This window comes from Sinocyclocheilus grahami, unplaced genomic scaffold (genome assembly GCF_001515645.1).
Source record: "Sinocyclocheilus grahami isolate Dianchi unplaced genomic scaffold, SAMN03320097.WGS_v1.1 scaffold143.1, whole genome shotgun sequence".
Lineage (NCBI taxonomy): Eukaryota > Metazoa > Chordata > Actinopteri > Cypriniformes > Cyprinidae > Sinocyclocheilus > Sinocyclocheilus grahami.
Window position 1 is genome coordinate 1445901 of NW_015505322.1, and position 26248 is coordinate 1472148.

Sequence of the window (26248 nt, forward strand, 5' to 3'; positions counted from 1 at the left end):
ATTACTTCATTTTCATTATTATAAATGTTCCTAGTCACCCCTGAAAGTATATATTTGACCTATAAGACACTGTAGAAATACAGTTTAGAGTAACTATACATATACTGTATACTATATACAGTATTTCTTTTTTAATCTGTATTTTAAGATTAATAAACCATGATTGCAAATTGCTACAATATGGCTAAATAAATAAAAAAAATGTTTGATTGTTCAATAAAAGATGATCAGTCCTGGCTTCTCAAAATTCTGTAAACAGGAAAAATCTGAAAACAGGAAACATAAGGGCAACAGTTATACAAAATCGTCCATTTTAGTTTTGTCCACAAAAATAATCATGAAACAATAAGCAGTAAAGACTGCATTTCCATATCTGTAAGCAATAAAATATGAGAGGCTATGCTTTTTTGTAAATATACACAACTAAAGGATGCAACGGTTACTGCATAATAAAAATATTACATTTTTTAATCAAAAATGTTATAACATTAAGCAAAAATAAGTGTTAGAATGTGTTATTGCTATAGTCTCTGACATATACTGTATCTGTGTGTTTTGGAGTGTGTGCGCGTGGAAGATAAAACGTTTTTTGGAAAGTTTCAGGATTTTGAAAAATTGTAAAAGAAAGGACTGTTGAAATTGTGTAAAATAAAAAATAAATACTTAAAGGGATAGCTCCCTAAAAATAAACATAAAAGAAGATATTGAGAAATGTTCCCCCCCTGCCCCCCCATGGTTACCTAAACTGTTCGGCTGCCAACATTCTTCAAAATATCTTACTCTTATGTTCCACAGAAGAAAGAAATTCATACACACACACACACAGGACAGCTTCATGTTGGTCTTTATGAATTACAAACTTACCTCAGCATTTCAGATGCTGTAAAACATCAGCCCTCACACCTCTCTCACACACACCAACTTATGTCAGATGTGGTAGTTTCACAGGTGATTTATGATTGAAAGAAAACAATTACAGTGAGTGGCTATCATTCTTATAAAAGTGATCATTGCACAACGACATCCACTCAGATACTACAAAACAAGCCAGATACTATGCTAAATATGGGACACGCTTTCATGCCTTCTACACACATAGAACACACACACACACACACACACACACACACACACAACACACACACACACACACACACACACACACACACCATCTGTCCAGGGCTAACAGAACACAATTCATCTTCTGCTTGGGCAAATTTGACCACTACGAATGAAGAATGGAGCTCACAACCAAAGACAGAGCAAGGTTGGGTCATGCATTTCATTTTTGGGTGAACTATCCCTTTAAAGCACATAATTCAATCTGAAAGCACAGATAGACCAGCAGAAAAATCATTACAATTACAATTGGTATATTACAGCTTATTCAAAATGCAGAACATTTGGCCTTAAAGTCAAAAGCCGTGGAGTAAAGCGAGTCGCCGACTTGAATCCTGTTTGTTATCAATTTTAAGGCCACATATAAAGTGAAGGACAGTCCAGCTCAACATAAATGTCAGCACTTGGGTGGTTAGATTAACGGTCTTTCTCCTTTCATTAGCTCACACTGCAGTGCTGAACTCTTGTGGCCAAGCTAGAAAACAGCAGTACAAACTCCTCAGATTACAGCGGTGTCATTTTCTTCTTTACCAGGTTAATGTGCAGAGATAACATTCATAAGTTGATTTCCCCAAAAAATATAAATGCCGTGGCTGTATTGTTTTCAACATCGCTGTGTGTGTTTGAGCCACCTGATATAGCAACATTACTTCATTTTCATTATTATAAATGTTCCTAGTCACCCCTGAAAGTATATATTTGACCTATAAGACACTGTAGAAATACAGTTTAGAGTAACTATACATATACTGTATACTATATACAGTATTTCTTTTTTAATCTGTATTTTAAGATTAATAAACCATGATTGCAAATTGCTACAATATGGCTAAATAAATAAAAAAAATGTTTGATTGTTCAATAAAAGATGATCAGTCCTGGCTTCTCAAAATTCTGTAAACAGGAAAAATCTGAAAACAGGAAACATAAGGGCAACAGTTATACAAAATCGTCCATTTTAGTTTTGTCCACAAAAATAATCATGAAACAATAAGCAGTAAAGACTGCATTTCCATATCTGTAAGCAATAAAATATGAGAGGCTATGCTTTTTTGTAAATATACACAACTAAAGGATGCAACGGTTACTGCATAATAAAAATATTACATTTTTTAATCAAAAATGTTATAACATTAAGCAAAAATAAGTGTTAGAATGTGTTATTGCTATAGTCTCTGACATATACTGTATCTGTGTGTTTTGGAGTGTGTGCGCGTGGAAGATAAAACGTTTTTTGGAAAGTTTCAGGATTTTGAAAAATTGTAAAAGAAAGGACTGTTGAAATTGTGTAAAATAAAAAATAAATACTTAAAGGGATAGCTCCCTAAAAATAAACATAAAAGAAGATATTGAGAAATGTTCCCCCCCTGCCCCCCCATGGTTACCTAAACTGTTCGGCTGCCAACATTCTTCAAAATATCTTACTCTTATGTTCCACAGAAGAAAGAAATTCATACAGACTTGGAATTACATGAGAGTGAGTAAATGATGATAGAAAATTCCATGTTAAAATAAATTCAATGTAAAAAAAGAAAGAAATGTAATTGTTCAATTAAGGACTTTTATTAAGGCATTTTCATTAGTCTCAAGAGTTTTGGACCCCCACTGTATAAGTAAGCAGCAAGAGTTTATTCTCTTAAACTTTATACAACTATTTGATACAATTATATTTAAGACTTTTTATTCTGTCATTACCCCTTCATTTCTCCTTTCTTGATCTCTGGATCTCAGCGCTCCAGTTGGTCCTGCTGCAGATATCTGGAGCAGTCTGAAACTTTTTTCACCTCACTGACATTTAAAGGCTCAGAGCACATGGGGCAAACCGACTCGGCCTCTAAGAGCCTGAAACAAACACATACAAATACAGAAAATCAATGGATGGGTGGGTGACTAGATAGATGGGCCATGGATGGATGAGACTTACTGAGTGAACTGCGAAATGAGAGCGGGGAAATCACAGTGTGGGCAGACACACCAATCCTCCTTGACCATGTGACGACCCTGAAAATAATGACACACATCTATCAGACAAACTGCGACTGCATATACACACTAAAAGATCAAGTCAAGTTTATTGTCATTCCTCTCCTTACAGACACAGACAAGTAAAGAATGAAATATAGCACCTAGAGAGGAAGTTGAAATAGGGACTGGGTTTCAGGCAGAGGAAGAGGCTGATGAGCGGTACACTGTGGAACTGAAGCAGTAGGCTGCTTGTGTTCGGTCAGTGCAGTGATGCAGTAGATTAAGTTGTCTGTACTCACTGTGGCGATACAGTAGGGCAGATTGTTTTTGCAGCCGGGACAGAGCAGTTCACAGTCAGGCAGGCTGAAGCCGCAGTAGGGACAGGGTGAGCTCTCCTCCTCCACCTCAGAAGTATCTGGACGACTGATGGAAAACAGAAAAGGGTCAATGATTGGGTCACTGCAACACAGAGGTATTTCACACATTTAACTCAAAGCAGTTTAGAAGTTAAAATATTTCTGTACATATACAGTAAAAATAAAACTCACATACCATGGGTAAAGAAAGACAAAACAAAACAAAAAACATTTTACAAAATGCAAAGTACAGGGTATCTGCAGGATTTTTAAGCTCAGATTTAAGATACGATTAGGGCAAAGTTTAGTCACGTATTAAACTGTAAAATGACTGTAAAAAGCATGATTTACAGTTCAGTTTTTCACAAAACAAAGTTTTATAAAATGATCAACTTTACATTTCAGCCTTTAAACCATTTTTAAGAAAATGGATGAGTCAAAAGTATCAATTATGATATGAATTTAAACATTTATTACAATTACAAACAACTGTATTTCAGAACAATTTTGTTTACTAACCATCTGCAATCCAGTTTAAACCAGTGGTTTTCAACAAGAGGGTCAGGGCCCAGAATAGGGCCTCAAATTACTAAAATAATTTTAAATAAGACAAAGCAAGCTTGAAAATAAGCAAAAAAAACAAAAACTAACTAACTAACTAAATAAATAAATAAAATTCTTTGAAGAACCAGGTTCTGGAACTGAAACCGAATTTCGAGACACTGACACAGCTTTTTGGAAAAAGTGCTATGACATGACTTGACCTGACTGGGATATATGAGCTAGTCTAACTTTAAATGTTTTGATTTCTCTAGATGTAAAACTCTTGTAAATTAATACAATCTTAAAATACCATGGGCATTTTTATAAAGAATATAAATTTTTCTAGTTAAGCCAAACTCTAAAATATTTTGAGTAGAAACTGTGAGTCAAAAATATATATTTTTAATCCTTATCCAGTAAATTAGGATTGACAGGAAAAGTCATATAAATTCAATGGTTAAAAACAGTGGGAACCCTAAAGAACATTCGGCTCTTAAAACTTACGGAATTCCATCCATTTTCCAAACTGCTGTACCCTCTGTGAGAACTTATGGAATTCTAAAACATAATTAATTCTAATTATTTAATTAACTCCTGGACACTACTATTTTTATTTACTTAAAAAAAAAAAAAAGGTTAAAAATATGTTTTAGTGGAGAAAGGGGTGATTAAAATTTTCAGTGGCATAAGCTGAATTTTTTGGGGGGGGGGGCCTGGCCAAAAGTGAGCGGGCACAAGTAACTAACGGATGGAGTCGGACTCAATATTCAGGTCATTTCAATCTTCCTTCAGTTTTCTTTCCCTCGTCAGTGCGAGTTTTTAAAAGTCCTTTTCACAGAAGTATGCAACTCATCATGAATTAAGCAAAAACATTTTATTTATTTTAGTAATTTGAGATGTTATAATAGCTTTGTAATTGCTTTAAAATAAATTAAACAATAATTAACAAATATTATATTTGTATAATAAACTGGGGGGCCCGTCAGACCCATCCGCTGCCTACGCCCCTGATTTGAATATTGTTGTGGACAATGGAGGGGCCCTGGAGTCAAAAAGTTCAGGAACTGCTGGTTTAAACAGAAGCTGAATGCACTGAAATAGCATTGCACTTGATGCACCATTTACAGCTTTTACCTTATTTGTATCTTCTTTTTTTAGTGAATCAAGTGCTACAACAAAGCAAAGACAGCGTGTGCAAATAAACAACTCTATTAATGGGCGCAATTTATTCTCAGTATATTTCCCTTGAGTGTCTTACCGGACCATGGCCTCGATCTTCTTCTTGTATTTGAGATCAATCTTGTTACGATATTCTGGTCTCATCAGCATAGAGGCAAAGCTGAAGGCAGAGTTCTTTAGTCCAGCACGATGACATTCAATAACCGCTGATGTGAGGATGGGGACAATGTCTGTAGGCCATACACACACACACACACTGCTTTATGCTACATTAAAGGTGGAATCATGTTAGCTAAAAAAGGCATAATGTTCAGGGAAACCACAAAGAATATGAAAGAGATGTCTCGATACACTGAATAAACTGCTGTTGTGTGGAAACGGCTCATTACTCATCACTGTCGTAAAACTCTTAAAGCATTTCAATGATGTCTGGGTCATTGTATAATTAGCTTACAAGGCACAAGTGATCCAAGAGATCTATTATTGACTGTTAAACCAGTGATACAGACGCAGAGGCTGCCATCTCCTCTCTATAGAAGAAAATGTCTAGTGGATCTGACAGCTGTAACAGTACTGAAGTATGTACTGTATGTGTGTGTGTATAGGTAGCTGTACAATAGAGGCTCACGGGATGGGAATCTGCTGATGTTGTTGGACACACGGATAAGCATTCGGGCCCCCTTTAAATGATCTCCTCTTTTGACATGGATCTGAAAAATGTATGAAAACACAAACATCTAAAACGTTACAGAACAGTGAATATCTTACGAGTACAATTTACAGAATTCTCTTTCACCCCGTTACATGTTTGTTTATTCGGTTTTCTTCTTTAAATAAATATGAAATATAAATAGTAAACTGGGGCTGCAAAAAGTATTTGAACACTTTTGTTCACTTAAACCACATTTAAAATGAATGCTTAAAATATTAGATACAAACCATCAAATCTAGTGATGCACAACCAACAGGTATCAATAAAAAAAAAAATGTGTAAACCGGGAAGATATTTAAATGTTTCTGAAAGTCTCTTATGATCACCAAAGCTACAATTATTTGATAAAAATAAAGTAAAATCAGGGATATTGTAAAATATTACTACAATTTAAAATAACCGTTTTCTATTTTAATATATTTTTTAAAATAATTGATTCCTGTGATGGCAAAGCTGATTTTCAGCAAATACTCCATTACTTAAGTGTCACATGATCCTTCATAAATCATACTAGCATGCTGATTTGGTGCTCAAGTTTCTTATTATCTTTTTTACCTTCTATTCTATTCTATTTCTTCTATTTTCAACATTTCTTATTATTAGCAATATTGAAAATAGTTGTGCTGCTTAATATTTTTGTGGAAACCTTGATAATTTTTCAGGACTTTAATAACCAAAGCTTCAAAGAACACTTTTTTTGTGATAATGTAAAAATCTTTACCATCACTTTTAATCAATGTAATGCGGCTGCCTGCTGAATAAAAGTATGCATTTCTTAGTATGCATAAAAAAGGGACTTTTAATATGCCACTTGGATTGATATTTTACAATATAATGCAATAACATTCATTCATTTTGACTTTTTGGGCCCACTACATAAAATATTTTATCATAATAATAAATGTTGTGAAAACAGTTCATTTTATAATTTTTTTTTTTACTATTTTTCTACAAATAAGATATGCGAGAATGTTACAGTCCATAGAGCAGACATGTATTTGTGTAAATGTATTTCCCACCTTCACTAGTATGTAGCTGTGCAGGATCATCAGGTTTGTGGCCATCTCTGCTGGGATCTTAATGTGCTGTGTCTGAAGCTCAGCATACATGCTGAACAAAACATCATGGGCATTCCTGTAGTTTCCTACAACACATAACACACACACTTTAAGTGTGCTTTACAAAAAACACAGGCCGGGAATTCCCTAAGAATTTATTATCTTCTTATTCTCACACTCGGAGTCTGCATTGGTGCAACACGCTCCCAAAAATTTGCGCTTAACGCAGTAACAGTGAATGACTGTTTAGTAAAATCACTCCATAGACCTACACTACATGGATAACCAAAAAGCACTGAAACCAGACCTGCAGATTGCTCCTCTCTGGCGATAATAATAGCAGTTCTCGCTGCCTCTCTGTACTGTTTGAGAGCCATGTACAACCGGAACAGATATTTTGCATCCTAGGAAACATCAGAACCAACAAACATTATCTAGTCGATATACTTTTTCTGAGAACACACTTCTGATGCTAATGTACATACTAATAACATCAAATGAGGTAAACCATCCTATACAAATGATTTGCTTTGAATCAAACCATTTTCCAACAAAAACAGATCAAATAACTACAAAACAAAGACACACAGTTAGAATATGAAGTAATAAAGCAGAGGAACTTTACCGAAACACACTTTGACATTGCACAGACGCACACACATGCGCACACACACACAAACACACACACAAGTGCCTTCTGCTGGGTCACCACAAAGGGAAATATCAGCAGATGCAATGAGCTACTCACGGCAAGAGACTACACACATGCAGTGACACACAAGAGAGAGGAGATGGGTGAGAGATGATGAGTGTAAGGACAACAGGAACCAATCAGATAATGAGAGCAACAAAACATTTACAGTATATAAATGCAAATATCAATAGATGCTTGTTTTGAAAACAGGAACTTGAATGGTTAACGGCCCACATTTTCAAAAGAGTACACACATTTACAAAAGAAAAACCTGACAATAAATGATAAAGTAAAAGGTAATGTTAGAGCCGCCTGGAGCAACTAGATAATCCTCATGTTTCTAAGTTAATCAAATGTCATTGAAAGGGTCCTATCAAGTGAAAGTCCTGGAGCAAGGAGTGATGTCAACATTTACAAATAGTTCTGACTCCAAATTCAGATTGGATGTTGTGTTCAGCTATAGCAACAGAACTATATTACTATTTTGTGTGGTCTATACAAATGCGGCAAGTTGCTACACTTCCATTCAAAAACGGTAAGATATTTAAAATATCTATAAAAGTCTATTTAAAAGCTGCCATGGCTACATTTATTTGATTAAAACTACAGTAAAAACAGTATTAATTTGAAGTATTATTACATTTACCCCTGTGATACTGAATTTTCAGCAGCATTACGCCAGTCTTCAGTGTCACATGATTCTTAATGCTGATTTGCTGATCAAAAAAACTTTTTTTTTTTTTTTTTTGTGAAAACCGTTGTGCTGCTTAAAGGGATACTCCACCCCAAAATGCACATTTTGTCATTAATCAATCACTTACCCCCATGTCTTTCCAAACCCCTAAAAGCTTTGTTCGTCTTCGGAACAGAATTTAAGATATTTTGGATGAAAACCGGGAGGCTTGTGACTGTCCCATTGACTGCCAAGTAAATAACACTGTCAAGGTCCAGAAAAGTACGAAAGACATCGTCAGAATAGTCCATCTGCCATCAGTGGTTCAACCGTAACGTTATGAAGCGACGAGAATACTTCTTGTATGCGAAGAAAACAAAAAGAACGACTTTATTCAACAATTCGTGTCTCTCCGCATCACCCTGGCGCCATTTTGGAGAATATGTGCTGAACGCAAGCAGCGTACGCTATTCTGTGTCAGCCGCGACACAAGGATATATGTTTTCTACAGGTGTTAACGCTTTGATTTTAATGAAAACAGCGCATCCATGCTCTTCTGACACAGAAGAGCGTGGTGTCGATGGTTATTCTCCAAAATGCCGCTACGGTGATGACGAACGAAGCTTTTATGGGTTTGGAACAACATGGGGGGTAAGTGATTAATGACAATTTTCATTTTGGGGTGGAGTATCCCTTTAATATATATATATATATATTTTTTTTTTTTGTGAAACCATGATACATTTTTCCGTTTTCAAAGTTCAAAAGAACAGGATTTATTTGAAAATTAGACTTTTTTGTAACAATGTAGAAAACTTCACTCTCACTTTTGATCAATTTATTTCATCTTGCTAAACAAAATTATCTTTTTTTTTTATTCATTTTTTAATAAACTAAAATAAACTATATTTCTTGGAAGAATGTCTTATTCCAACTCAAGTTCCAATTAATGTATTAAACAAAATTCCAATTTAAATTTCATTTTTGATTTCATTCCAGATGATAGTCATTTTTCATTTACAACTCTATTAAGATCTGTGTCATGTTTTCAATACCTTTGGCATTCCGTCACTTTCCCCCATCAGATAATCAATAAGCTGATTGGTTAGAGCTTCATCCTTTGCTTCCCCTACCTGTTAAAAAAACAGAGACAAAATCATTAATACAGAAATGAATTATAATTATTTGTTAAGAATAATGGCTGCACTATAAATCTATAAAATGTTTGTATTACAAAAAAAAAAGACAAATAAAAAGCAAGTGAATTCAAGCATCAAGCAACACTGCAATGTGCAGTATGAAAGATTGATATCCGTTTATTTCTTGCCTTCAAAAACCATTATCTAGAGATGGGAATCAGATGGGATCTGGTGATACGACTGATCTCCGGGTAATACTATTCTTTTCTACATCTCATAAACTTGTTCAGAATTGTGGTCAATCTTCTAGTGAAACGTTTAGAGTGAATACTGACATATTTTGAGCAAAAACATCCCAATTCTTTGAAAGATCCCTTCCAATATTAACCAATACTGATTTTTACAAATATATCTCATTATTGTGCATCCCCCTTTTTGACAAATGATGTGAACTGTAGTGTAGTAAAGAGCGAATTAGTTCTTCCCCCAGCTGTACTCACTGTCTCAATGGCCATCTCTATAGCCAAACTGTCATCAGAGCTAGGACATTTCAAAAAGTGCTTCAGCGCCTGTGTGTGGACAGACAGACACAAATATATTAATAAGCATTTAATGACTGAGGTAATTAGCACAGTCAGTTGAGCAAAGAACCTCTTTGGAGATAATGAGCAAAGAGATAAGGGAAACCAAGTGTGATGAAAAGTGAGAGCTTGAAAGACAGAGGAAGTGCACTCAGGCATGGGAGTGAAAGATAAGAAAGAAAGCACACACAGTTCTCGTACCCTGCTGTACTGTCCACACTTCTGAAAGAACTTCCCAGCATGAAGATGATTCTTCTCCCCCTCAAAATACAGCGCTATGCTCTGATAGTCCTCTATTGTAGCCTCCGAACCTGGACACATGCACAGAACATGACAGAAAAGTAATCCAGAATATTTCTTAATAATATTATTAATAAAGTAGTCTCACAATTTGAAATATACCCATATCTTCACTTAATTGTGATATTGTGAAAACTACTATCATTTCCATCTTTAAAATTCTGAGTTTAATATTTTATCAGCACATATATGATGGGGACATGAAAATGTACTGCATTCACCGATGATGTCAGCGTAGATCTCCATCTGCCCGTGCTGCTGGGCGAGCTGAAAAGCTTCATCGCTGCAACGTGACAAAACCAGGAACTGGATCGCTGAGCCGTAATCACTCAAACGCAGGAAAAACCTGCGCAGTCACCGAACATTTATCACACTAACAGAACATCAAGACGAGCAAAGAACTTGAAATAAGGACAGGTGTTTAACCCTAACGATCTGGAAAATGCACGTTCACTGGTTGGGAATTCATTTTGTAAAAGAAGAGAAATGTTATCATTTAATTTCCTAGACACACAGGTCTTTTGGGTTTCTCTCTTTACTCACCTGGCCACCATTTTGGCTCCTTCGATGGACTGAGTTTCTCGTACGATGCGGACAGCCTCCTCAGGGCTGTTAAGATGCTCCAGTAGGATTCGAATGACGTTGTCCCAGTCTCGTGCGCTTTCATAGGCCATTGCTGCCTCTTTATATCTATACACATACACAAAATTTGGAAAGTGGCAATTCGAGGAATGCTGGACTAGGTGTTTCTTGAATGTGGTTTTACGATAATGTTCATAACACAAGGACACACGTTTTCCTGAATAAACACTGTAACTTTCAGAATTCAAGTATTCCTATACAGAGAGAAAAATACCATTTAAACTGAGCTGAAAACACATTCCATACTTCACAAGCCAGATTTTCATTCAATCAGGGAAAAAAAAATTTATATGCTGAAAATATTTTTTTCTTTTTGAAAAAATACGCAATGCTGTATCTCAATTAACACAGTACTACACAACAGTCAACAGCAAAAACAACTGTTTAATTCTAATGAGAGGGTGGAATTTTTTTTTAATTCGGAAATTGTGGATTTTTTTTTCTGCATTTTGGTGGAAAATCTTTAATAACAGTATATATATATATATATATATATATATATATATATATATATATATATATATATATATATATATATATATATATATATAAAATATAATTATATAATAACAGTAATGAGATTTATGATAATCACTGAGAATGGAAATGATTTAAGCAATTTCACAACAAAAAATAACAGGTTTCGTTATGCTTTTTTAATTGTGAATTTTTTTTCTGTATAATTTGTTAAATATATGATTTTTTTTAAATACTGTATTAGAGTACTGAGAATCACCTCTGACAATAATAATTATACATTTAATAAATAATTATATATAAATCATGTCATATATAAATAGATATATATATATATATATATATATATATATAAAATATAATATATGTTGTTGGAGTGTGTTTTCTTGGAGCGAATGTACTGCATTTGGTACATACTTGCCGTCCGCCTCCTTTGCCTTAGCGTACTGCAGGTGAATCTTTGGGGAAGTCACATGGGGCAAGAGCTCGCCCACCTTTGCCCTGAGGTAAGAGATCAACATTAGCTACAAATTAGCCACAAATCCCAGGTTTCCACAGCGCAACATTCAAATCTGTGATGTTTTGCTGTGAAGTTGCATTACCAGTTTTTGCAGCGTATGTAGACTGAGGCAGCTTTGTCATAGTACTGGCCTTTCTCATACAGCTGAGCCGCTTCTGAATATTGCTGCACACAAAAAGCATTCAGTCAACAACAAAAACAATCTGAATCACAGCATACTACTCTTTAACAGAGGCAAATAAGAGTGATTTGTATGTTAACGAACACACATACATAAACACAAACACACACACCTTCATGCTTTCCAGAATGGCTCCACAGTCTTTCTTCAGAGCTCTGCTGGGGTGTTTGATGGCCTGGTTGGCTCCTCTACGAATGTCACCCATACGAATAGACATACGAGCCACTCCTGCCAGACAGCTCTCATCATGATCCTGGAACTACAAACACACATATCAGGATCTCCTGCCAGCTATGGTCACTGAATGAGCAAACCTTCACCCTCTCTGCTCCTTTAGGGTGGAATGAGATGCCAACCTCCACCCATCACATCTTTCAAGAAGCAGCTGAATAAACCTGCCATTGTACACTACAAATACTGTTGGCTCTCAAGAGGAATTAGCTTTTGCTACTCTTTTGGAAGTAATGTAAAATGCAGGATCTATTGTCTATGCTCTATTCCATGAAAGAAAGATCTCTCTTCCGGAGATCATCATTTCACAAACATGCAGACACTCACCTTGTTGTTTCCTGTTGTGCCTTTCTCGTAGTGAGCCAGTGCATTTGTATAATCTCCACTAGAGGGCGACACAACAACATATGACATTACATCAACAGCAATAACAGACTTATTCTTTCAGACTCATCTAGCAGTACAGAAAACAAGTCCATGTTACAATCAGGTACAGGAACATGTGCATGACCATGTGATGTCTCCAAAACTTATGTAACTAACTAATGTAATGTAGCTGACTTACACAAATTCCAGCTGTATGGCATATTCTTTAGAAATAAATGGGATCTCATCAGGGTCCAGTCTTTTAGCCAGCTGTAACGCACTGTCCCAATGCTGCAGGTCCCTTCTCATCTACACACACAACAGCTCAACTGCTACAGTAATAAAAGTAACTTGGGAAGTATATACTAAGATGCACACATGTGAATTTTCATGCGTGTGTGCGCATGTCTATTTTACCTCCAAAGCTGCCATAGGATAAGAAGAAGTCAGATACAAGTCCTGGGCTCGGTTGTAGTCATTGCAGAACATGGCCAAATGACCAGCCAGCAAATTTTGATCTTCAATTCCCTACAGACACAGTTGAAGTAAAACACTTCATTGCATTAAACATTTTAAACTTCTCTAGTTCCCCAGACACAAAACTGCTCTGTTCCAAAACTTGATGCTTTGCTGCTTACTACCTAAATGAACCCTTTTCTCAGACTGATGTCATGTTTCCACAGTTATTGACATACACACTATATCACCTTGGCATTAATGTACAGCAAACTAGTTAATGCTGCCGTGTGAGCATTACTTTCTCCGTGAGAGATACATGCAATGCTTTGATTTTAGGGGGCAGATGCACAGCTTTTGGAACAGCTTTGAATCAGCAGTGCAAGTACTGTATGGTGCCTTATAGTCGCAATGCAACAGAAGTAGCGACAGATCTTTTCTTCCACACATATCCATTATCAGAAAATAATTCATTTGTTGTTGATAGGATAGTCGCAGATCTTAATGCAAGGTTGCAGTCGATTGTAAAAAGGGGCAGAGTTTATACTGACAAAATAACAGGAGAAGTCTGGAATACTTCACCAGGAGTCAGAGTCTGTCGTTTCATGACATTTTGATTAAAAATTACATTGTTTATTTATTTAATGAAACATATGCATGGATGAATTATTCACAATAAGATCAGTAACTAACATGCATTTAGAAAATCGGAATGGTGAATTTCCATTTTATGCCAACTTTAAAACGCTGTCTACTGAGGCACGAGCTAGTGACGTGTGGTCACACCTTGATGTCTTCTAGGGACATGACCATGCCGACGTTTCCCATCATGCGGTATACTCTGATGGCCAGTTCAACCTCCATGTGATGCAGACATGCCCTGCCCAGCTCACCCCACGCCTCGGTTCTGTTCAAAGCTTTACAGATATTCCACGCATCAGAAAACCTGCACACACAAACATACAGTAATGAATGTTGCTGAAGAAATCTGAAGTCAAATTAGATGCAATCACCAATACATTATGCATCCAACAACCATGCTTCCAGAAGCATTGAGGTTTGTATTATTTGGCTTGACTTAGTTAAGCCTGCAAAATAAACTAGCAAATCAAACTACTGTAGCATGAAAATACCTTTTGAGCATAATAGCCTGTTGCAGTAACGACTGGAGTTTGTCTTTACTGGTGTCACTGTGTGGGTTGTTGAGGAATGAATGCGTGTTCAGAACCACACTATTAATCTTCCCACTCTGGGTCTGACATGTCAGCTCCCCGTTATGCAACAGCAAGGGCTTATGGGAAAATGGCAACTTGGTGGCACCAACTAGAATCACTTTAGAACCTAGAGAAAAAAAAAACACACACACACACACACACACACACACACACACACACACACACACACACACACACACACACACACACACATAAAAATAAACAAAAATTCTGTGAAGTCTGTTTCAATACCGAAATAAAACAAACTGTCTAGCACAGGGCATTGATTAGAAAAAAAAACCCCGAGAACTTATTCAGAACAAATTCCATTTCTAAACACAGGTGAACATGTTTAAACAAAGTTCTGAAGCATTTGCATTCTTTCACTGTACTAAACCAAATATTACGTATAAGCTTTATACACAACGGTAATACCATTAATACCATTCTTCACATGCACACATGTTGATATTCTCATAATTTGACAATTTGAGGCTTATCTCTCCAAGGCACTGTCCATGTTTTCCTCAAAACGATTGAAAGAACGTCTAACAGATTTCAATTTTACCCTGTATGGTGTCTTTGTGGAAGGCATACGTGTAAGCTTTGTCCTCCTCATACGCCACAAACACGCCCTTATTGCTGAACCAGTTTTCCCACAATACCCCTTTAATGGCAGGAGAAAAGTCTGGGATCTCAAACACGGAATCATTCACCTGTAGGAAATACAGACTTCACTTGGTTTAAAGTTCTGTCATCATTTATTGACCCTCACGTCGTTCCAAACCTGCTTGGCTTTCTTTTATTTGGAAGTCAATGGTCACCACAACTGTTTGGATACCAACATTGTTCAAAACATCTTCTGGAGAGAAGAAAGAAAGTCACACAGGTTTGGAACGACATGAGGGTAAGTCATTTTGGGTGTACTATCCCTTTAAGAGAGGAAATATGGGTAACACTTTACAATAAGGGTGTCATTTGTTAACATTAGTTAATGTATTAAGTAACATGAACTAACAAGTTACAGTATTTCTAAATCTTTGTTAATGTTAGTTAATGAAAATACAGTTATTCATTGTTTGTTCATGTTAGTTCACAGTGCATTAACTAACGTTAACAAATACAACTTTTGATTTTAATAATGCATTAGTAAATGTTGAAATTAACATTCAGATCAATAAATGCTGTAGAAGTATTGTTCATGCTTAGTTCATGTTAACTAATACAGTTAACTACTGTTAACTAATGAACCTTATTGTACAGTGTTACCGAAATATGTTTGTTTGTGTATACCGGGCAGTATAGGAAGCTGTCACTTTTTTCATCAATAAAAACGAGACGTGTTCCATTGGGGTCTGGAAAGACTTTGCGTACACCCACTGTGTGGCGATACTCATTCACACTTTGCCAGTCTTCAAAATAAAAACACTGAATCAAGCCGGTCTACAGAAAGAAAGAGAAAGAAAGATGAGCAGAAAAAAAAGAATGATACAAATTTAGGTAAATAAGGTACATGAGGTCATGTTATATCACGAACAGTCACACTAAAGGGCACACATTACGCACACTTTAGTTCTTTATTGCTTTTATAAAACTACGAACTGTTAAGGACATACACTTTTATTAAATGTTATTTTAATAAGCATCCTTTGCTAGAGGATATAGTCTATATACCATATATAAATAACAGAACTATAATATATTATTAACAGAAACTGGGAATGTCAATATAGGTAGATTAACCACAATTAATTCTGTTGACAAAGTTTCAAGAACTCTTGGTTCTTCAATAAAAACAATAGTTACTGAGAGGGAAAAAAGAAATGCTGATTGATTTCAGTTTACATATTGATTGCACTTTTTTAGCATCTTATTTAAATTGTTAGATTGTTTTAATGTATTAATAATAATAATAATATTAAAGCTGCAGTCCGTAAGTTTTGCCTCGGTCGCCATCTCTGTTTGAAAACCTGGAATTGCAGCTGTGTGTGGACTTATCTTCCTTGCGTGGGTTGTGCTCAGGCACGGCTCTAGCGCGGATGAATCTAATGTTCTGAAGAGTGTGTGTGTGTGGCAGTCAGTCACCGCACCGGTGTGGATATTTACTGTACTTCGCAGATTCTAGTCTTGGAATATGACCCAAATAAGAATTTTCACTGTATATTGCCATCTGAACAAGTAACAAGTCTGCCACGTTTGTTCTGACCAACTGAGGAAAAAATCATTACCATAAATCTGGCTACCAATGGTGATTAAATCTAAAGATCGGTTAGTTCTTCAGACCGTTCAAATCATTATTATTATTATTATTATTATACTTTATTCTCAAATGATTAATGTTAACAACATCAGCATCGGTGACTATGAGTATAGTGTGTAATAGCGTGTACATTTCAATTTATGCACAGTCTAATCTAATTGTCATACTCTTCGAATTTCATATTAAGAAATTATTTTAACCCAAAAAGCAAATTATGCTCCCTTCGAAATGGTTTTCTTTAAAATACAAATCTTTGTAATGCCAGGCTATCTGTAATCAGAAGCACATTTATAACTGGAATATAATTTCATTTAATTCACATGTGTTTCATAAACACATAATCCTTTATGGATTACAAGCCGCCATAAAAAATTATACATTTAATTATTCTGGCTGCTGTGAGAAAAGGCTATAAATGCCACCTGCAGGATCCTCACATGCGATAGCCTAGTAGCCGGGACAACTTCTTTATGTTTACAGACGTGACGTAATGACGCAGTGCCATGCTCGAATTTCCCGCAAAAACCTACCCGTACCACTCAAATTAGAAAACATTATTATAAGCTAACTGTTGTGAATCGACTAAAGTAAGGCAATAGCTTTGAACACTGGCTGGTTATGTACTTACTCAAATATTGATTTCGGATCATTTTTAACCAAAAAAATGTTACGGACTGCAGCTTTAATAATAATTTAAATAATACTATATCCACTATGCTGACATTGTCATGTGAAATATGATGTAAAGCTATGTCGCTGTTCCTTGCCATTTACAAATATTATGTCTCCTCTCACGTGGCCTCATTGCATAATAACGTGTCCTTCAGACACGCGATTCAGAATCTCATCCAGGGTTTTTCATCTAACGTTTAATGAATGCTGCATTTTGGACATACTAGTTTTTGCATACTGTATAGTAAGGAATTAGGTGATGTATGCATTTTATAAAGTATATTTTAACACAAACCAATCAGCATCCAAGACCTACTATCGGTTTAATAAAATGAGGTAAGGGAGAAAAACAAGATCTATATGTGAATGACTCACGTCCGTCCCATAATACAGAAACTCAGAGGTGAGAGCATGACTGAGTATGCGGTATTTCTGATCAGGTTCTGGGAACAGTTTCGTCTGTCTGTCCTCCTGAACAACCTGCTCATCTCCATCAATCTTTCATACACACACGCGCACACACAAATTAAAACAACAAGCAAGATGAAAAAGCTGACAGTCATAAACTCATCATTTTTTTTTTTACATAATTGTCTTACCACATGCAACTGGACTTTCCCTTCAAACAAGGCAGCAGCATAGTCACAGTTCAGACACATACTGGCCACTGTCCCTAAATACTCTGTGTCTTTTACACGCTCCACACCTGAAACACACACACACACATGCACACTTTAAGGGGTAGTTCACCCAAAAATGAACATTCTGTCATCATTTACTCACCATCATGTCATTCCAAATCCCCAGAGACACAAGATTGCGAAACAAATTATTTTTACTGAAACCTGACAGGTTTCGGTCCCTCCACTGAAAGTCCAGGTAATCAAAACTTAGACGGTCATAAAGGTGTCGTAAAACAAATCCATATGAATTGAGCAGTCTTGTGAAGAAATATGATTGCTTTATAAGATGAACAGATTTAATGTAGGTTTTTATTCACATATAAAACAATGTACATAGAGCGCATCACATGTGGTAAACACTGAAACTAGTGTATGCGTCACATGCTAGAACAAACCTCACTGGTTCTCATGCATGGAGCATGCATGTTTGAGCTTTCGTGTTTACATATGTGACGGGCTATATGTATGTGTGTCAATCATTCTTTAGATGTAATAAAAGGCTAAATCAAATCTGCTCATCATATAAAGTGACTGTAACTCTTCTGAGGACTTGGATTAAACTGCTTGATTCATATGGATTTGTTTTACACCTCTATGATCATTTTGGAGCTTCTAAGTTTGGCTACCTGGACTTTCGGTGGAGGGATTAAAAATATCTTGATTTGTGAAGAATAACCAAAGTCTTATGGGTTCAGAACAACATGAGGGTGAGTAAATGATGTCATAATTTTCATTTTTGGGTGAACTTTCCCTTTAAATACAGAAAGTCAAAACATTCCTTTTTCCTCTAATGTGAATTCATACTGGTTCTCACTTACCACTGTCTCCTAATGCATAAAACCATGCTCTGTTATTCATGCCTACAGCAACATGATATGGTCCCACAGCTATGAAACTAGGCTCCACCTCCACCGCAATAGCAACGGGGGACTCCTGAGAAGAGATAAAATACCATCGATAAATTATACTTTTACATCTTCTGTAAAAAAAAAAAAAACTTTCTGGCAAAAACACAACAAAAGGGTTGCTATGCAGTTGCTCAAATGTTCTGAATCGTTTTACGGGACTTGCTAGATGGTGAAAAAACAAGGTACTCATAATGCACATGCTCACAAAGCTTATGGGTAGGCACTAGGCAGGCATCACTTTTACTGTTGGGTCACCTTTTTCCAAACCCCTAATGCTGAGTATTAAACATGAATGTAACCTATTTTGCACTACGAGTGTGTATGATAGCTATAGTGCAACTTGTTGAGAAGAGGTGTGCTGTTAATTTTCTAAGCAGTCAGAGATGATGAAATGGGTGAAAAAAATCCCTCTGACCATATCTGTAGGTTCTTAGTTGGACCATTACGCGACCACCCAGAGCACACTAGAAACCATCTGCAAGTCTGTGTGTCATCTCCTTACCCCTTCCACCTGGTTGTCAACCGTAACCTCCAACAGGGATGTAAGATAGGCGATTCTAGTGCCACTGCTGTCTCCCAATATGGGCAGCTTGGTGAGGAAGACGTGCAAAGATCCCTGCTGAGAAGATACAGCTAGAAGCTGCCCGTCATCAGTCCAACACATCTGATCAAGGCCTGAGAAAGACACCCACAGAACTAAGAACTAATGCTTTACACACAAAAACAGTGCATGAATATGCATCAAATATTAATTCATACCTTTGGTCTCCTCATCCAGAGTGACTATGGCGTACATTTCCTTCAGATCAGTCAAGTCATGTATCTTAATACTGACAGGGAGATATAAGAATGTTATCTAAAAGCACAGGAATAAAATGTAATTTTCAAAGAGAGTGGTGGATGAAACTGTGATGAGGTGGGATGCGTGTCTGAGATGATGACGGCGAGTTGTAACTGTAATAAGCAGGCCTGAGGATGATGTTACTTTTTAGTCCTTTAAATCAATATATAATGGCTTTGTATGTAAATTGGTTTTGACAACTGGCCAACACGTCGATCAAATGTGGCAGATGGCAGTTATGCAAACATCTATTGTAATGACATGTGCATACTAATGAACACTTTTACCAGTTGTCCCCACAGGACGCAGCCTTGTTTAGGGACTGCGAGATGGCGATGCTAGTCAGGCTGTCTTTATGATTGTGGGCTTGAAACAACTCTTGGCCAATCTCACGGATATGTGTGGAAATGACCACAAAGTAGCCATGTGAAAATCCAATCATGATATAGCCATCCCCATACCTAGAGAAAGAAAGGAAAATGTGCTCAGTACATGAAAGACACACTGTAATGTGCAATTATTTGATTTGAGTGATTTGTTTTCTCTTTGTATTTTTTTGTGTAATAGCTTTTCGGGTATAAGAAAGGTACATTACAAATAAAATGTATTATAATAATTATAAAATGACCTACAGCCAGACTGTGACAGGCACATTAAAACTGAGTGTGTGTGTTTGTACCAGCGGTAGGAGATGATGTTGCCGTAACGCTGCTGAAATGCCAGTTCTATGGGGTTATCGGGGTCATTCAGATTAAACAGAAACAGGGTCTTCTTCCCCAAAGCCACACTCACCTGCAAGTTAAAGATCATTTAGTCATTCTGTAGATATTTTTGCATACTCGTGAAAAAACAGATCTGGTGGAAGACGCCCAAGTTGTTATCAAGGGATGTTTCTGAGCAGATGAAGACTAGATGAGATGGCTCTTAATGGTAAACAATGTTGAATCAATCAGTTGAATTCTATGTTCAACCAGCTAGTTGCGCTAGCTGGTTGAACATAGAATTCAACTGATGTGTAGTCACAGTGTAACATAGATCAGCTATTTTAACAATGGCTTCGAAAGCAGCTAATCCTTTCAGAATTACAAATTATTTAATTATACTATTTAATAAAGTTAGGTTCACTGTTTGTATGGTGATGCCAGACCCAGAATTCATTGGTTTTTAATTTTTATTTGCATCCATAAAGTTTAAAATAAAAAGAAAGTGCATTGCATAATCCCATATAGTGATTATTATAATTAATTAATTAATAATAATAGATATATAAATATAACTACATATAATTTATATTATATATAAATATATTAATTAAATACATTTGATATAATTTATAAATATATTAATATATAAATTAATTTAATACATTTTATATAATTTATATTTTAAATGTATATTTTCATTAATTTACTGTATATAAAATAGAAATTTTAAGTTTAAAGGGAGCAAGTCAGAGAGATATTTAAAATATATATTTAATCATTTTATTACAATATAATTAATATGACTTTTACTGTGATGTAAACTTGCTTTTATGTAAAAAAAAAATAAAAAAAATGGTGTACAAATATTATTGTAATATAAGATTTTGCTCTTACATTAATTTCTACCTACTGTACAAGTAGTCCACAATCATCTCCACAGTTTTGAGGGAGTTCAGCTCCAAGTTGTTAAGATGTGTTTTTGTTATTTAATATATAATTATAATCAATAATTATGTCCCCACTGGATGCAACAAATGCCTCGTTTATAATGGGTTTTAATGTTTTTGTCTCGTCTCTCCGGCCGGGACACTGCATTACAGTATGGTAAGGGGCGTAACATTTCCGTCACAAGTAAAATTAGCATGTTAACATACAGTGCTTTCTCCTGGAGATGATCTCTCATCTGTCTTCATCACTGAGAACTGAACATCTGCAGGATCTGCTCTCACAGAGGTCTGAAGGAGAGAAATTATGCTATTTATATGTCTGCTTCAACATATACAACATTACAGGATCTCTCTCCCAAACGGACCCCCACGCACCTGCCGAATGGTGTCTCCCTCGTGGTTGCTAATGGTTATGCTGCGGTCTTCACTGCCCAACGCCAGGAGGTTCTGAGAGCTCCAACAGCCACATGTGATTTTCTTTGTGTGCTTACCTACATGTACACACGCATGATGTGGAAACTAGTCGCACAGCACTCGATTAAATTCAGTTTGCTTAAATTATCAAATTTTACCCAGAATATATAGTACAGTAATGAGGAAAATATGCTCAGATCCCAGATCCCCCAATCTTTTTTTTTTTTGTCTCTGCCCAAAATATGTGTGAAACATATTATAAATATAATTTTTAAATAGAAAATATATTCATTTTCTATTACTATTTTTAACTATTTCATTTTACCCAGAACCGGAATCTTGCGTGAGGTTTGCTGGTTGTAGATGAGCAGGTTTCCTTTAGATGTGCCAACAGCCAACAGTGGCCCAGTTTTGGACCAGAGCAGAAAGGACATCTGATCTCTGTATCAACCAGAAAAAAAAAAAACAGGTGTCTCAAAAACAATCAAAACTTTACAGATCCCCTGTAAAGACCTTGTCTCAGACGACCACCAGGACAAGACGACAAGAACCAGATGAGTCCTCTGCACAATGTGACATTGCTGCAGCCTGGAATTGAACTGCTGGTTTCGTCTGGTCAGAGGAGAACTGGCCCCCCGACTGAGCCTGGTTTCTCCCAAGGTTTTTTCTCCATTCTGTCACTGATGGAGTTTTGGTTCCTTGCCGCTGTCGCCCTGGCTTGCCTAATTGGGGACACTTCATTTCCAGCGATATCGTTGACTTGATTGCAAATGATTGCAAAGATACTACTTAAACTGAACTGAGCTGCATGATGACCTCACTGAATTCAATGATGGGATTGAACTGAAAATGAGTGTTTACTATTGTCATTTTGCATTATTGACACACTGTTTTCCTAATTAATGCTGTTCAGTTGCTTTGACACAATCTGTATTGTTAAAAGCGCTATATAAATAAAGGTGTCTTGACAATCCGATTCAAAGAGTTTCCTCTCAATAACACGCTCGCTCTCTCATCACATCACTCACTTCATTCCACTGTCCAGCTGTGAGGTTTTGTTAACATTTGCATCCCACAAGTAAATGGAACTGGACTTTTCAGCAATCACAGCCAAGATATCGCCATCTTTATCCCAGTCGAGAGATACACAATTCCTGCACGCACAAAAATATCCAAGTATGAGCAACAACAGAGAAGAACGTCAGTCCTGCATTATTATTGCTCTTTAGTTATGCAGAAAGCAAATCACATCAGACCTTTCTCTTCCAATTAGAGTCTCAGATACACAAATAAAAGCCTGAATGCTCACTTACCCAGGGAGATTTAACTCATTCACCTTCTGTCCATGCCGATCAAAGATTTTTACTAAATTGTCAGGGCTGTGGATATATAACATATGATATATATATATATAACTTTTAACTCTCACGCTCCCTTAAAAGATTGACTAATAACCCAGCAGTTACTCACCCTGAAACTGCAAGATAGTTTCCTACTGTTTTCTGCCATTTGTATTGCAAACATGATCCAGACCAGGACTTTTCTGAGAGCGTGAAAACACGCTGAAAAGAGACAAACATCAGTTTCACATCAATACAGTTCGCTGATCAATTACAGTCACACAATATCAGGATCAAGTGACCACATAACATCAACAAAGATAAAGTTACAACAGTCCAGCTCCTTAGCTCAACATTCTTATATTAGGAAACACGAAAATATGAGTTAAGAGTATAACTTTTTTTATTTACACGCATTTGTTTCTCTGCTAAAAGACATGAACTGTTGTTGAGCTAGCTAACTTAACTAGCCGTCGTGCTAACGCTCTTAAAAGCACGCTAACATTCGTCTTCACCAAAGCACATGTGCGCCTCAAACAGCAATATCCCCTTTTTTAATACAATGCGACATTGCGTTGTTTTATATATGTAAAAATATACGTGCCTTCATTTTTGTTTGTCGAAAACGCTACACTTGCCAAGCTGCTTCACTCCGACGCGTCTTGATCTCTCTTAGCAACCGCTTAGCAACAGCCAGGCACGCTTGACAAGACGGCAGCATACGTAGTACGTAAAGGACATTTTAAACGAGAAGATGATTTTTAAAGAGTTAAATGAATAACTAATAGAGAAGTATATTTACCACTTATATTTATCTGATAGCCTACCACCCGTCATAGTCCATCCCTCCTGAGAACCATAAAAAAAATTGAGATTTTTTTAATTAACGTTACATTGATTGGAGCATACGAAACGTAGAAAAAACATTTTTGAAAAAAATATATTTTATTCTATGTCCTTTGTAGAGGACGCCAGGACTAAGTTATAATTTTTTTTTTAAGACATGAAAAGGCATGTATAAGCAAAAACAATGTTTTATTTTTTTCATTCACTAATCAGTTTTTAGGTTTGGGGCTATTTTTAACCAAACTTTGTACAAAGATGATTCTCAACTATGTTATGAAAGATATAACAGAACGATTTGATATACTATTTTACTTTATACAATATGTGCGTAAACTGTAAACATAAATTGATATTCCCATTTTATTCAATGTATCTATACACTGCATCGAAGTTGCATATTAATGTGTTCTTGGGGCAAACCATAATGAAAAAATAAGTGTTATAATGGGAGCAATAACTGGCAACATGTTCATAAGAATATCTCATATTTCATAGTAATATTGATCTATAATTTCTTGTGGTGTCTCCCCAAAATGATGTTTGTCCTGGTATCCTCTACAGAAGACATGGAAGTATATTTACCACTTATATTTATCTGATAGCCTACCACCCGTCATAGTCCATCCCTCCTGAGAACCATAAAAAAAATTGAGATTTTTTTAATTAACGTTACATTGATTGGAGCATACGAAACGTAGAAAAAACATTTTTGAAAAAAATATATTTTATTCTATGTCCTTTGTAGAGGACGCCAGGACTAAGTTATAATTTTTTTTTTAAGACATGAAAAGGCATGTATAAGCAAAAACAATGTTTTATTTTTTTCATTCACTAATCAGTTTTTAGGTTTGGGGCTATTTTTAACCAAACTTTGTACAAAGATGATTCTCAACTATGTTATGAAAGATATAACAGAACGATTTGATATACTATTTTACTTTATACAATATGTGCGTAAACTGTAAACATAAATTGATATTCCCATTTTATTCAATGTATCTATACACTGCATCGAAGTTGCATATTAATGTGTTCTTGGGGCAAACCATAATGAAAAAATAAGTGTTATAATGGGAGCAATAACTGGCAACATGTTCATAAGAATATCTCATATTTCATAGTAATATTGATCTATAATTTCTTGTGGTGTCTCCCCAAAATGATGTTTGTCCTGGTATCCTCTACAGAAGACATGAATGAAAATGATGCCTTGTTTCGTTACAAAAAGATTTTAAAAGCAATTTGAAACCCCACATTTTTTTTGAAGATATTTAGACAATTTGAAAATTAGCCAGATTTAAATAATAATTACAAAACATTATCATATGAAAATGATGCCTTGTTTCGTAACAAAAAGATTTTAAAAGCGATTTGAAACCCCACAACATTTTTTTTGAAGATATTTACGACAATTTGAAAATTAGCCAGATTTAAATAATAATTACAAAACATTATCATATTTCTCCAAGAGTGCTAAATTGGATAATTCTGTCAATGTAAGTCATATTTAAAGACCAAGGAGAGGGAGTATTTATAATCAACCCTCCAAACATTTGATATCTCTAAAGCCCTGCATGTGCTCTGTACAGGACATCCAGACTTAAACTGTGGCATGTAGGGTCTCAGAGAAATTCACTCAAATATAATGTCCTCTACGGAGGACAAAAGTCCATGCCTGGGTCCCAGGAGCTAATCTATTCTATCTATAGCACACCTGTAGATACAATTTTGTCTATTTATATATTTTATACATATCTGTATTTTGTTGTCTCTGTGTACTGGAAGCTTCTGTCCCCAAAACAAATTCCTTGTATGTGCAAACATACTTGGCAATAAAGCTCTTTCTGATTCTGACTTCTCTGAGGAGTACCTAAACTCAAGGGTTTGCAGAGATTGTTTCATATGGCAAATAATATCCTGTGTCTGTCTGCCCAAATATATGTGAATTATATTATAAGCAGAAGTAATGAATAGCATGATTGAAAGTTTACGTAAACCTTCACATTTCACAAATATATTGCAAAATGTGCAGCAGGGATAAGTTGAAGTATAGTATATATAGAAAAGATAAATAAAGTATATGCTAAATAATATATATACCCTGAATTATCCATGTGACACTGAGAACAAATATGAAAGTTGAAGACAGTTGTTACATATATTTCTGCATATATATATATATATATATATATATATATATATATATATATATACACACACACATATA

The 26248-nt window shown here is 35.7% G+C and overlaps 1 protein-coding gene and 1 long non-coding RNA gene across 4 annotated transcripts in view; one reads left to right on the forward strand and one right to left on the reverse strand.

The window, feature by feature from the left end:
- LOC107591560 (uncharacterized) overlaps positions 1-9395 on the forward strand; it is a 16282-nt gene extending 6887 nt beyond the window's left edge. Inside the window, exons 2-3 of the long non-coding RNA XR_001609888.1 lie at positions 3348-3351; positions 9385-9395. This is a non-coding gene — a long non-coding RNA (uncharacterized lncRNA). The remainder of the gene's footprint in view (positions 1-3347; positions 3352-9384) is intronic.
- Positions 1956-23853, reverse strand: LOC107591558 (WD repeat-containing protein 19-like). 3 transcript variants are annotated; one of them, XM_016280752.1, is made up of 38 exons: positions 23780-23853; positions 23306-23397; positions 23149-23214; positions 22864-22989; positions 22161-22276; positions 21797-21912; positions 21629-21709; positions 20450-20562; positions 20058-20231; positions 19689-19759; positions 19432-19604; positions 18840-18954; positions 17938-18044; positions 17714-17836; positions 15700-15849; positions 14975-15122; positions 14326-14533; positions 13979-14138; positions 13154-13264; positions 12936-13045; positions 12698-12755; positions 12252-12398; positions 12041-12123; positions 11856-11939; positions 10863-11009; positions 10541-10602; positions 10221-10330; positions 9939-10007; positions 9355-9432; positions 7681-7689; positions 7240-7336; positions 6894-7018; positions 5791-5872; positions 5242-5392; positions 3384-3507; positions 3044-3120; positions 2815-2961; positions 1956-2030 (listed from the first exon to the last, which is right to left on the reverse strand). In XM_016280752.1, the coding sequence occupies exons 1-37, from the start codon at positions 23783-23785 to the stop codon at positions 2847-2849; spliced, it is 3984 nt and encodes a 1327-aa protein (XP_016136238.1). In that variant the 5' UTR covers positions 23786-23853; the 3' UTR covers positions 1956-2030; positions 2815-2846. The 3 variants fall into 3 exon arrangements, with proteins under 3 accessions (XP_016136238.1, XP_016136236.1, XP_016136237.1); XM_016280750.1 differs by having other exon boundaries at positions 10541-10665; XM_016280751.1 differs by lacking the exon at positions 7681-7689 and having other exon boundaries at positions 10541-10665.
- Between the last annotated feature and the right edge of the window lie 2395 nt (positions 23854-26248).